The sequence below is a fragment of the Canis lupus genome, chromosome 29, assembly GCF_048164855.1.
Source record: "Canis lupus baileyi chromosome 29, mCanLup2.hap1, whole genome shotgun sequence".
NCBI classification, from domain to species: domain Eukaryota; kingdom Metazoa; phylum Chordata; class Mammalia; order Carnivora; family Canidae; genus Canis; species Canis lupus.
Window position 1 is genome coordinate 19956796 of NC_132866.1, and position 13599 is coordinate 19970394.

Genomic DNA, 13599 nt, shown 5'->3' on the forward strand with positions numbered 1-13599 from the left:
TCTGAGGGTCATGAAGGGGAATCCGTTCTGTGCCTCTCTCCTAGCTTCCAGTGGTTTGCTGGCCATCTTTGGCTTGTAGATATATCACTGGGATCTCTGCCTTCATTGTCACGTGGTGTTCTGTGTCCAAGTTTCTCCTTTTTATAAGGATACCAGTCATATTGGATTGGGGCCAACTACTTCAGTATGATCTCATCTTAGTAATTATATCTGCAATGGGTCTGTTTCCAAATACGATCACATTTTGAGGTACTGGGGGTTGGGGCTTCAAACTAGGACTTGTGTGTATGTGTGTGTGTGTGAGGGGGCATGATTCAACCTACATGGTTTTACAGGGGCACCTGGGTGGCTCAGCTGGTTAAGTATCTGCCTTTAGCTCAGGCCATGATCCCAGAGTCCTGAGATGGAGTCCTGCATCGGGCTCCCTGCTCAGTGGGGAGTCTTCTGTTCCCTCTCCCTCTGCCCTTCTCCCCTGCTTGTGCTCTCAATCTCTCAAATAAATAAATAAAACCTTTATTTAAAATATGTTTTTACACACTTAATGTTTCTGGCTCCATCTAAGGCCCACCCAGTCTGAATTTGAATGATGAGTCTGGTTGCTTCTCTCTTTCCGGTGTGTGGTGTAGAAAGTTCGATGAGGTGACCTTTTCTGTTCCTTTGTGTTTAAGGGTTTGGGGGCTAGGAATCCATCCTGCTGCCTGAATGTACCTTACAGAGCCCTACCACTGCCTAGCTTGTGGCAAGTGACTTAACCTGTGCAAATCTCAGTCTCCTTGACCAACAAAATGAGAATAACAGTCCTCTGTTCATTGGGCTGTTGCGGGCTGGGCTCACAGTGCTCAGTAAATCTTAGTGATTGTTCCACCTCTTCAAACATGTGAGGACTGAAGAGTCAGAAGAGCCTGACATATCACCTTTTGTGATAATCTAGCTCAACAACTTTTCTCTGAGTTTGTCCCAAAAGAAGCTTAAGATGGGGAGGGGTGCCTGGTTATACAGCAGACCGGAATTCAAATCCAGTCCAGGGAACACAAAGTATTCTCTTTCTCCCCTAAAGCCAGATGCTGTAAATTCTGAGCAGACTCCTCCTAGGCAATGTGATTACGAAATACCTGCTTCTTTTTATGTCCCACTTCTCTGTCTCTCTGACATTTCCTTTTTTCTCTTACAACTTGATCTTTCCCACCATCTATCAGGTGTGGGCTGGAACCAGTCATTTTATTTACAATCTGTCTCTTCTTGGCTCTATAAATTTGGGGATATGGAATAGCCGTCTGCTGCTTTCCAAGGTGTCACATCTTTTAGTTCTTTCAGACTTTTTCTACGGGGCCTAATTTAGCTTGTCTAAATGCTTATTCAATAATAACCAGAACTTCAAGTTCTTGCAGGCTGCAGAAACTATTTGGTACAGGTGTATTAGGCCTTCACCAAGGTCAAAGCAAGAAGTGTAGATCACCTTTAAAAATGCGGTCACTTTCACTTAGTAAATATTTCCTAAGTGCTGATTCTGTGCCAGGTGCTGTTCTAAGCACCAGGGTCCCTTACCCTTGAGAACTGTACATTCTAAGGACATTAATTCCTGCAGAATATATGCAATGAGAACCTACCACATGGCAGGAATTGTTCACCATTAAACAACACAGACACAATCCTTGCACTGATGGCTATTTCGTGTGTATGTGTGTGTGTGTTTAAGAGGGGATAGAATGCAATACACACAAGTAAATTTTTATTATAGTAAAAGGCGATAAGCACTATAAATAAAACAGTATGGTAAGGGGGATTAGGAGTGACAGTGGGATTAGCAAAGACTTGAAGGCAAGGTGAGAGAAAGGTAAGGAAGAGAGCCCTAATAGTTGGGGGAAGAGCAAGTCCGAAGGAAGAGCATGAGTGTGCCTAGTTTTTTTCAAGGACAGCAAGGAGGCTAGTTTAGCTGGAGTGGAGCGAGCAAGGTAAGAATAGAGGGAAGTGAGGTTAGGGGCAGATCAAGTAGAGCTTTTGGCTTGAGTGACGTGAGGAACCATCAGAAAGCGCTAAGCAGAGGAGCAACATGATCTCAGACTTCAAAGGACTGACCCAGCTGCGGTGTTGAGGCCATAGTGTGCAGGTGCCAGGTGGCAGCAGGGAGGTCAGTGTAATCAATCACAGAAGTGCACCAGACCAGAGAGGGGACAGATGGGGGTGGTGAGAGGGGTCGGATTAGAGATTTATCTAAAAAACGGGCCCACACGATTTTCTGACCGGCTGGATGTGACGTTGGAACCAAGAGGGCAGGGATGACTCCAGGATTTTGGCCTGAGCATCCTGAAAGAATGGAGTAGACACTGACTTGAGGTGGTCAAGACTGGTGAAGCAGTTTTTTTTTTTTTTTTTGATGCTTTGGGCCAAGAGCGTGGTTCAGACGTGTTAAGTTTGAGGGGCCCGTTAGCTCTCCAAGCGGGTGGCCCGCTGGATTCTGAGGTTGTTTGGAGCGTGATTCTGGGGCCCATCCCTAGAGCCTCGCCCAAGTACTATCACGACGGGCTTCCTCTCCTCTGTCCTCCCGACGGCTGGAGCCTCCCTGGGGGGCAGCTCGTCGCGCCTCAGCCCCTCCCGCCCGCAAAGCCCCTCTTTCTTCTCTTGGGCGAACACCGAGAAAAATGCACAGGAACGACGCCGAGCGGCACGGCCTCCAGCCTCCCCCCGCTGCAGGCCAACGGGCTAAGCCTGCGGCGGTGCAAGCGCAGACCCGCCCCCGGCGCCCGCGGAGCCCCGGTGGGCGTGGCCTGCGGGTGGGCGTGGCCTGCGGTGGGCGGGGCGGGCGCGGCGCGAGCGCACGCCACAGAAGGGGGCGTGGCCGCTGGGCTCGCGCGCTCGCAGCGTGCGCGCCGGCCGTGCCGCTTCCTGCGCTTCGCAGGGCGATCAGCTGGTGCGCGCTGCCCTGACGTGGGCCGGGGCACGTCACCGCCGAATGGCAGCCTCCAGGAAGGCCCCGCGAGTAAGGTGAGGGACCCTCCTGGGAGCCGGCATCTGGGCAGGGCGCGGGCCCCGGGGCCCGGGCGCGCAGGTTGCAGCCCCGGAGGGCAGGACCTAGAGGGTGAGCGGCCGCGCGGCGCCTCGCGGTCTGGAGGAGGCCGCGGCGTGCGGGAGCCCCCCGAGCGGGAGCAGCGGGAGGAGCCGTGCAGCCGGGCAAGTTCCGGGCCGGCTTTGGAGGGCCGCGGGCGCCCTCGGGCAGCCGGATACCGGCCCGTGGACGCCTGTGCCCGCGGAGCTGCGGCGCTCGGCCCGAGGGGCGCCGGCCGTGGCCCACCTCCTCCCCAGGCCTGGCAGGAAGGCCCCCGCTCTTGCAGGAAGTTGGCCCGGCCCGTCCAGGCGCCTCCGGGGGTCCTGGGCATGGGTGAGCCCCTGCCTTCTCCCCTCCTCCCGTGGACTGTAATCCTGAGGTTACAGCCCTGACAGTACGGACACCAGCAGCTCGCCTTACTCATTTGCCACCGCCAGGAGGATGGGCACCTGCGGGCCCATCCCCATCAAATGGTTTCGGTGGCTGGGTCATAACCTCTAGGAAGATCCCGCCAGTAACGCGCCCTGGGCTCTCCCTGGGCTCTCCCTGGGCACAGGGAGCCGGGAAGGATAAACTCCTGGTCTCAGACACATTTCAGCCTATGCATCCCCCCCGCCCACCTAGGGTATGCTTATTACAGCAGCTAACAAAGTGGGGGACAGAGAAATGTTGGGAGATCACAAAGGCCGGAAGCAAAGATGCCTGGCGTTCCACACGGGATCAGGGATCAGCCGTCCTCAGCTCAGGTGGGAGTTGATGACTACCCTTGGCAGGATGGCCAGGCTCACTTGCTGAACACAGACCGTGGCTTGTATTAGTGATTGTGAGTGGACAGATCCCAAGCTGACCTTGACCTGGCCTTGGCCTTGCTGTGTCATGATTGGGATGGGTAGAGAACCAGACCTATCTTGTGGAAGGATGGGGGGAGGTGTGGCCATCCTGGTGTGGAAGGAGTTGCCCGCTGTGTTAAGCGCTGGAAATGGGGTTAGGTAAGTGGATAAGGATGACTTAGATCCTAGGCACATCCGTGGACCAAGAGTAGGTTTATAGTATCACAGTATTTTGGGGGGCAGGAGGGTCTTTGAGCATCTGCTGGCACAGCTTCCTTGTCTCACACAGAAGGCAACTGAGGGACCGCAAGCCTTTTGCCCCAGGCCCTTCCCCTTGTGGCAGAATTTGAGGGCTATTCAGTGTAAGCATGAGAACTTCTTGCAGTTCAGGTAAAATGGACTTAGGTAAAAAGGGGTTGAGCTGGCCTCTAGTGCAACTGAGTCCAGGAGACCAACCCTGGCATCATCTTGGCCTCTCTTTGGCTCTGATTTCCTAACTGTTGGCTTCGTTCTCAGGCCGACTTTCTCCTTATGGGAGGTCTGCCCGTTCTGTGCTGGCAGCCCCAGCAGAAATAGAGCCTTCTTTCCTAATGGTTGGAGCGCAAACCCCAGATCTGATTTCCAGGGGGCTGATTTGACCGCATGTTTATTCCTGAACCAGTTGTGTGGCCCCAGGATAGATTGTCCAGGCCTGGGTCCCAGAACTTGGTGGGTGAGGGGATGACATTCATCCCAACTCTGTAGGCTGAAAGAAACGGGCGGTCTCAGAAACCATTGTGCTTTGACCAAAGGAGGGAGGGATGGATTTGGGGTAGGAAAAGACCACGTTTCCCACTACATACCCTAAAACTTGTTTCAATCTACTCTTATCTGAACTCCTGAGGTGTGATTGAGCAACTCGGTGCTTGTTTTGCCCCATCCTGCGTGTGATAGACACATATGGTTCTCATCGTGGACTGAGGGTCAGGGTGCCGGTAAGCATGACCCTGCTGGGATTTCTTTATTTTAAAGAAAAGAGAAAGAAGAGAGAGGGAGAAAGATGTGCCCTGCCTACCTGATGCAAAGATCGAGCAGGCAGTTCTCTGCACACTTCCTTCCCCTTACCCACGTCATGATGTTGAGAAGGTGTAGGTGGAAGTAGTCCTGGGAAGGGGAAGAGTGCTGTGCTGGATGTTGGGAGGCCTTGACTGTGGTTCTAGACTAGCCCTGTCACCACCTAGCTGTGAGGCTTTGAGCGAGTCCTTTGATCTCCTCAGTTTGTCTAGAGGAGGAAGCTGAGTTGGTACCTGAGGTACCTTGTATCTCTAACATCTCATGGTAGCCCTGCTGCAGCTGCGAGGCCTGAGAACGTGTCTGTCCAAGTTAAGTGAAAGGTGGCTGGATCTTTTTTTTTTTTTTTTTAAGATTTTATTTATTTATTTATTCATGAGAGACAGACCAAGACAGAGGCAGAAGGAAAAGCAGGCTCCATGCAGGGAGCTGGATGCAGGATTCTTACCCAGAGACCGCAGGATCGTGCCCTGAGCCAAAGGCCGACTCTCAACCGCTGAGCCACCCAGGCATCCGTAGGGTGGCTGGATCTTGGATTCAGAGATCACGGTGTCACAGGAGCAGAAAAACTGTCATGTTTAACTGCTTCATGTTTAGCTTCCTTCATGATCCTGACAGGAGGGTGGAGGTAGTGATGCTAAGGGAGAGAGCTTTACTTCAAATTCTCCCTGAGCATCACCTGTCAGACCTGATTTCTTATTATGGCTTTGCAGCTGAGGTATGTGGCCTGTGGCAAGTTATCTTTGTTCTCTTTTAAAGTGAATGAATAGAGCTACTTCTGAATAACTTCCCTCCAACTCTCTTGTCCTGTATCCTCATTAGTCACGGCGACCAGTTAACTCCCAAATGTATAGAGAAACCGACTTCCTTGGCTCACCGTCTTGTAAAGGTGAAAATATGAAGTCAAGGAAAACCAGCAACTTGCCAGGTGACTATGCGACATGGATCTCTGCCCAAAAACAAGAGGTTACTTTGTAAAATATTATAACAACTTTATTGAGATATAATTCATGTACCACACAATTCACCTTTTAAAAACGTACATTTCAGTGGTTTTTAGAATATTCTCAAGAGTTGTACAACCATCACCACAGTGTTTTGGGACATCTTTATCGCCCTGCCAGAAGAAACCATGTACATGTTAGCGGGCATTCCTCATTTCCCTCAGCTTCACCCTAGCTCTAGGCAATTGCCAGTCTACCTTCTGTGTCTATGGATTTGCATCTTCTGGACATGCATATAGATGAATACAGGGACGCCTGGGTGGCTCAGAGGTTAAGCGTCTGCCTTCGGCTCAGGGCGTGACCCTGGAGTCCCAGGATTGAGTCCCACATCGGGCTCCCTGCATGGAGCCTGCTTCTCCCTCTGCCTGTGTTTCTGCCTGTCTCTCTCTGTGTCTCTCATGAATAAATAAACAAAATCTTTTTTTTTTTAAATAAAATCTAAAAAAAAATAGATTAATACAATATATGGTCTTCTGTGACTGTCTTTTTTCACTCAACATAAAATGTTTTCAAAGTTTACTATGTTGCAGTACTTACTCCTTTTAATTGCCAATAATATTGCATTGTATGGATAGACCACTGATTTATCCATTCTTCAGTTGATGGACGTTGGGGTTGTTTCTGTGTTTTGGATATTAGGAGTATGCTGCTATGAACATTTGTATACAAGTTTTTATGTGGACTTTTGTTTTCAGTTTCCCACACCTAGGACTGCAATTGCTGGGTCATAGGGTAACTCTTTAACTTCTTGGAGAATGCTGGACTGTTTTCCAAAGTCACTACACCATTTTGTAGTCCCACCAGCAATGTCTGAGGGTTCCAATTTTTCCATATCCTTACCCATACTTGTTATTGTCTATTTTTTTTTTTTTAATTTTTATTTATTTATGATAGTCACAGAGAGAGAGAGAGGCAGAGACACAGGCAGAGGGAGAAGCAGGCTCCATGCACCGGGAGCCTGATGTGGGATTCGATCCCGGGTCTCCAGGATCGCGCCCTGGGCCAAAGGCAGGCGCCAAACCGCTGCGCCACCCAGGGATCCCGTCTATTTTTTTTTTATTATAACTTTCCTAGTGAATGTGAAATTATATCTCACTGTGGTTTTGATTTGCATTTCCCTAATGGATAAAGATGCTGAAAATCTTTTCATGTGCTCATGGGCTATTTGTATATCCTCTTTGTAAAATGTCTGTTCAGAAACACTTGACCATTTTAAAATTGGGTAGTCTTTTTATTGTTGAGTTGTAATAGTTCTTTATATACTCTGGATGTTAGACTCTTATCAGATATGAGTTGCAAATATTTTCTCTCATTTCATAAGTTGTCTTTTTACTTTCTTGATGGTATCCTTTGAAGTACAGAAGTCTTTAATAATGAAGTCCAGTGTATCTATTTTCTTTAGTTGCTCATGCTTTTTTTTTTTGCTTATGTTTTTTGATGTCATATTGAAGAAATCTTTGCCTGGTCCAGGGTCAGGCAGATTTCTATGTATTCTAGGAAAACATTTATGTCTATGATCTATTTTGAGTTAATTTTTTAAAAAGATTTTATTTATTTATTCATGAAAGACACAGAGAAAGAAAGGCAGAGACGTAGGTAGAGAGAGAAGCAGGCTCCAGGCAGGGAGCCTGATGTGGGACTCGATCCTGAGACTGCGGATCACGCCCTGAGCCAGGGGCAGGTGCTCAACCACTGAGCCACCCAGGCGTCCCTTGAGTTAATTTTTATATATGGTGTGAGGGTAGAGGTTCACCTTCATTCTTTTGCATATGGATGTCTAGTTGCCCCAGCATTATTTGTTGAAGAGACTATTTCTTCCTCCATTGAATAGTTTTGGCACCATGTCAAAAATTGACAGTAAATGTGAAGGTTTATTTCTGAACTAATTCTATTTCATTGATATGTAAGTCTGTCCTTTTGCTAATACCACACTGTCTTGATTAGTATATTTTATTAGTTTTGACATCAGGAAGGATGAATCCTCCAACTTTGTTCTTTTTCAATATTGATTTGGCTTCCTGGATTGCATTCTCATATGAATTTCAGGATCTCTGTCAATTTCTGCATACAGACTAGCTGAATTTTTTTTTTTTTTTTTTTTTAAGATTTTATCCATTCATTCATGAGAGACACAGACAGAAGCTGAGACACAGGCAGAGGGAGAAGCAAGCCCCTTGTGGGGAGCCTGATGTGGGACTCAATCCCGGATCCCAGGATCACACCCTGAGCTCAGGGCAGACCTTCAACCACTAAGCCACCCAGGTGTCCCCAGAGTATAAGTTTGACATTTATTTTGTTAAATTTATTCCTAGATACTTCCTTTGATACTTTTGTATATGAACTTTTCTTTTTTCTTTTTCTTTTTTTTTTTAAAGATTTTATTTATTTATTCATGAAAGACAGAGAGAGAGAGAGAGGCAGAGACACAGGCAGAGGGAGAAGCAGGCTCCATCCAGGGAGCCCGAAATGGGACTCGATCCCAGGTCTCTAGGATCACGCCCTGGGCTGAAGGCGGCGCTAAACCGCTGAGCCACCTGGGCTGCCCAAATGAACTTTTCTTAATTTCATTTTTGGATTGTTCATTTTAAGTATATAGAAAAAATTTTATTATTGTATATTAATTTTGTAGCCTTCAGTCTTGATGAGTTCTAACTTTTTTGGGTAGATTCTTTAGGATTTTCTATTTGAAGATAAAATGCCCTTTGCAAGTAGACATAATTTTACTTTTTTTTTTAAAGATTTTATTTATTTATTCATCAGAGACACAAAGAGAGGCAGAGAGAGGGGCGGAAACAGGTGAAGTAGGCTCCATGCAAGGAGCCCAACGTGGGACTCGATCCTAGGACAGCGGGATCACACTCTGAGCCTAAGGCAGATACTCAACCACTGAGCCACCCAGACGTCCCTTTACTTCTTTTCTAATCTAGATGCTTTCTATGTCAATTTTTGCCTAATTGCCCTGGATAGAACCTTTAGTACAATGTTGACTTAAAATAGAAAAATTCACATCTCTGTTCTTGTTCCTTTTTTTTTTTTTTTTCTTGTTCTTGATCTTACGGGAGAAACATTCAGCTTTTTTGTATTAAAGATGATATTAGCTGTGAATTTTTGTAATATTCTTGATCAAGTTGAAGAATTTCTCTTCTTCCCTTTAATGAGTACTATAATCATGAAGAGGTGTTAGATCTTGTCAAAATACTTTTTCTGTGTCTATTGGGGTAGTCATGTAGTTTTTATTCTTTATTCTGTTGATATTATGTATTACATTAATTTTTTTTACATTAATTTTTATATGTTGAATCAGTCTTTCATTCCTAGGATAAAGCCCATTTGGTGATGATGTATGATCCTTTTTATATGTTACTGGATTCAGTTTTGCTAGTATTTTCTTAAGGATATTTGAACTTATATTTATAAGAAATATTGGTATGTTTTACTTTTTAATGAAAGAATATATGATTCTCTCAATAAAGAATATCTCATTCTGTCCAACAAAATTAAAGTAGAACATTTCATTCTGCCCAACACAATTAAATTCTCCGAGAACAGGTCTGGAGTGATTGGTGAAAATGTCTGGTCTTCTGGTTCTGGCTGTGTCATAGACTGAGCTAATGTGGACTCTTTTCCCTTTACTAACATATAAAAATGTGGTAAAATTATAACAAAATTACTTTTAACTTCATAACTGAGTAAAATCCAAACTCTTTGTATAACCAATAAGAGGCTCCTTGTTGCCTCTCAGATCTTATCTCCTAACCACTTACCTCCTCATCTGCCAGCACACAACCACACTGGCCTTCTTGCTTTCTCTGATGTATACCAGGCATACTCCTGCCTTAGGACCTTTGTACTTACTATTCCCCTTTTCTAGAATGTTCCTTTCTTAGACATTCACATGACTTGATTTTTAGGACTCTGCTAAAATATCATCTATTAGCAAAGAGACCTTGCCTAGAAAACCCATATAAAATCACCTTTCACCTTCACTCTTCCTCTTGCTCTGCTTTGCTTCTTTTCATAGAATGCATACCCCCTGATAGAACATATTCTTGTTTTGTATCTTTTGCCTCTCTTCCTGGATCCTCCTCTTTTCAGCATCCTCTAGCCCTACCACACACCCTTCTAAAACCCCTGAGATCAGTGACGATGTCTGTTTTGTTCACTGTTGTGTCTAGAGTGCCTGGATTATATAGGAGAGTCTCAATGAATATTTGTTGACTGAATGGACTTGAAAAAGAGAAATCCGGGCAGCCTGGGTGGCTCAGCGGTTTAGCACTTGCCTTTGGCCTAGGGCATGATCCTGGAGTCCCGGGATCGAGTCCCACATCGGGCTCCTTGCATGGAGCCTGCTTCTCCCTCTGCCTGTGTCTCTGCCTCTTTCTCTCTGGATCTCTCATGAATAAATAAATAAAATATAAAAAAAAAAAAGAAAGAGAGAAATCCTCAGGTGCCAAAAATTTAGAGGAACTTAAAGCTTGAATGGTAGCTAGTAAGCTGAGCCTGAGGAGGTTATTAGACTCTGTAGGCCTTCATACCTGGGGTCCAGGGCATCAGACTATCCTGTATGCTGATTGGAGACCTGTGTGTAAATCTTCTCTCGAAGAAAGTAAAGTGGAAATTAGTCTCATAAGCAAACAACAGTGACAGTAGTGCTCACACAATCTAGGACATGTCTGATTTTCATAGATGAAGTAGTCTCAACTGAAGATAAGCTCTTTTTTTTTTTTTTTAAAGATTTAATTTATTTATTCATGAGAATACACAGAGGGGGGAGAGAGGAGAGAGGCAGAGACACAGGCAGAGGGAGAAGCAGACTCCATGCAGGGAGCCTGACATGGGATTTGATCCTGGGTCTCCAGGATCAGGCCCTGGGCCATAGGCGGCACTAAATCGCTGAGCCACCAGGGCTGCCCTGAAGATAAGCTCTTAATAAAAGATTACAAAACACACAAGGAATAAGTTACTAAGAGGGAGCCAGCAGACCCAGCAAATTGAAGATTAACCATCCCCAGACCTGCTAATGGAAAGTCTGAAGTGAATTATAAAATAAAGGCCCCAAATAATTAAAGCTGAGAGAAAGAATAGAAACCATAGTGAAAGAATGAGACACCATGAAGAAAGAGCAGTCAAATTTAAAGAGAACCAAACAGAATTTATACATGTAAAAAAAACAGTCATTGCAAACAAAATCTTTTTAGACTACTTAGACAGGAGATTAGACATAGCTGAAGAGAATTCAGGAATTAGAGGTTAGATATGAGAAGGTTTGCCTGCCATGGTGCTGTTGAAGTTGCAAGTTTTATCTGAAACTTTTACTTATTTCGTTATGATACCGGGGTGAGAGTCCTAATGACTCACGAAGGAAAATTGCTAAGTGAGGTAGATATTCTCTAACTAAGCTTTGCCACGTTTCCTATGGTCAAAGTCTGCAATATCTGTTCTTTCTCTTAAGGGCGAATCACCAGGATTTTCAGCTGAGAAATTTAAGAATAATTGAGCCTAACGAAGTGATACACTCAGGAGACCCAGGTGTGAAAACAGGTAATAATTTTGCCTATTAATTAGATGGGATGTCCGAAAACAATTTTAGGTCCTTGTACCCTAATCCCAAGTTGGGAGAGAAGAGAGGGTAAAGGATTAATAATTGCTCATGGCTGGGACTGAGGGGACAGAAATCTGGAAATTAAAAACCATTTTATCCTTTGGGTTCTGGGTAGTTGGTTACTGTTTTTGTATATATTTACCACTTTTTTTAAGGTAATAAGTTAAGAGAATTATAATTTTCATATTTCCTATTTTTGGTGATTAAGTGGTAGTGGTAGAGGAGTAGATAGGTTATTATTGAAAATACCCTATTCTAGGGTCTAGAGGTGCCTGGGTGTCTCAGTTGGTTAAGTGTCTGACTCTTGATTTTGGCTCAGGTCATGATCCTAGGGTCGTGAGATGGAGCCCTGCATGAGACTCCAGACTCTCTCTCTCCTTTTCCTCCCTCTGCCAACCCCCACCCTGTGCCCCTCCCCCCAAAAGCACTATTCTAGTTTTTCCTGTCTCTAACATAAACTTTTATTACTGCCTTAGAGATTGGCTTTCAATTTTTGTCATAAGATTTTGAAATGAGAAAATTTTATAGTATATTACTCTGCTATATAAATTATGCATTCAGGAAAATCTTTTTGGGAAAAATTTCTGGAACCATACTCTCTTCCCAGAACTGGTTAGTTGTGTTGTTAGGTTGCCAGAAACTTGAATTCTGAAAAGTGGTATATTACTATATTTCTATCCCTTGAAAGCTAGTGCTTTTCTTTGGGGTACCCAGGAGCATTTACTTTTAGTCAACTGGAAAACTCGATTATCTGAAGTTCATAAACCATAGAAGAGCAGTGTTATAATTGCATGCAACTAGGTTCCTTTTCTTTAAAAATATGGATACATATATCCAACATATTTTAGGCCATATTAGGAGGGAGGAGAAGAGGAAGGAAAAAGGAAGGGGAAAAAAGTAAAGTAAAGGAAACAGTGATAGAATTATCAAATGTAGAGTTTAAAGAGACCTTCTCTTTAGTATGTCTGAAGAAATAGAAGTTCGGGGACCATCAGTTGACTGAGGTTGCAGATCCCGTGGAAACTGGAATCCACTTGTTTCGATTCTGTTGGTCTTAGAATAGTTTAAGAGAGCGTAGCAGAGCGTCCTCCAGATAATATGGTATAATAGTGCACAGACTTGGGAGTTAGATAGATACTAGGTCCTGGTGCCTGATGATTGAGTTGAATGGGGCAAATATTTAACTCTTTTCCTTTATCTGTAAAATGGGAATACTGAAACCTCCCTTGGAAGGGTTATTTTGAGAATCATTTAAGTATGTAAAGCCCTTGGTCCTCCCTCAGCAGTGAGACAGAGAAACAAACCACTGCCTCTAAAGCTATTGATGCTGGAAGAGCAGCCTGGTATCCATGTGTGTGTTAAGATGCTGAAATTGGAGTAAACCAACCCCTTCTATTCTTACAAAAAGGCATGTAAGAAACCCAGCTGGTGCTTCAGATATAGATTCAAATAATATTTCTTGAGCTTTTATAATGTACGCGATGCTGTGCATGGTACTTCCACACATGTTGTGAAGTTGACTTCTCCTACCCACCCAGTGAGGTAAATACGGTGTGCCTTTCATATACTTCTAAGCAGTGAAAAGTTTTGTTTATGATAAAGGCTCAAGGTTTCGGAATCTATTTCTAAAAGCAGGCCCACATATGCAAGAGACTTTTACATGAGTCATTCTCTTTAAAGCATGATTTAAAAATACCTGGCAGCGTATGGGCTAATGTTACATCATGGACTAGGCTTGTTGCTCTTGGCTTCCTACTTCCCAGCACACCCTGATTAACTCTTGGCTGCTTCTAAATTTCTCAAAGTGATAGAATGCGGAATGAGCAGATGCTGTTAATACGACGTCTTCTAATATCCTAGCTTCTTTCACTGAAGATTCATTGCTGTTGATTATATTGAGTCTGGAAAGATCATGACATGAATTTGGGACATTCACTCAGCCATCCTTGAGTGAGTATCCATATGTGTTAGGTGGTGGGCTTAATACATGGATTCAGGAATGATGATGACATGTCCCTGTTTAAGGAGAAGCAATATGCATACCTGTTGCACTATTTATCACATTGCTTT

General features: G+C 44.6%; 1 protein-coding gene across 11 annotated transcripts in view; it reads left to right on the forward strand.

Annotated features, from left to right (window-relative positions):
- The first annotated feature begins 2833 nt into the window (after positions 1 to 2833).
- Positions 2834 to 13599, forward strand: part of XPNPEP1 (X-prolyl aminopeptidase 1) — a 54530-nt gene continuing 43764 nt past the window's right edge. The window contains exons 1-4 of one of the 11 annotated variants that reach the window (XM_072805386.1): positions 2855 to 2982; positions 5746 to 5851; positions 11380 to 11468; positions 13335 to 13479. Coding sequence is in view for 2 of the 11 variants with exons in the window: in XM_072805379.1 (XP_072661480.1) it covers positions 2951 to 2982; positions 11380 to 11468 (121 nt within the window). In the remaining 9 variants the exon portion in view is untranslated. Of the gene's footprint in view, positions 2983 to 3053; positions 3077 to 5745; positions 5852 to 11379; positions 11469 to 13334; positions 13480 to 13599 lie in introns of those variants that run through there. The other 10 variants (XM_072805381.1, XM_072805382.1, XM_072805387.1 and 7 more) reach the window with 10 other exon arrangements.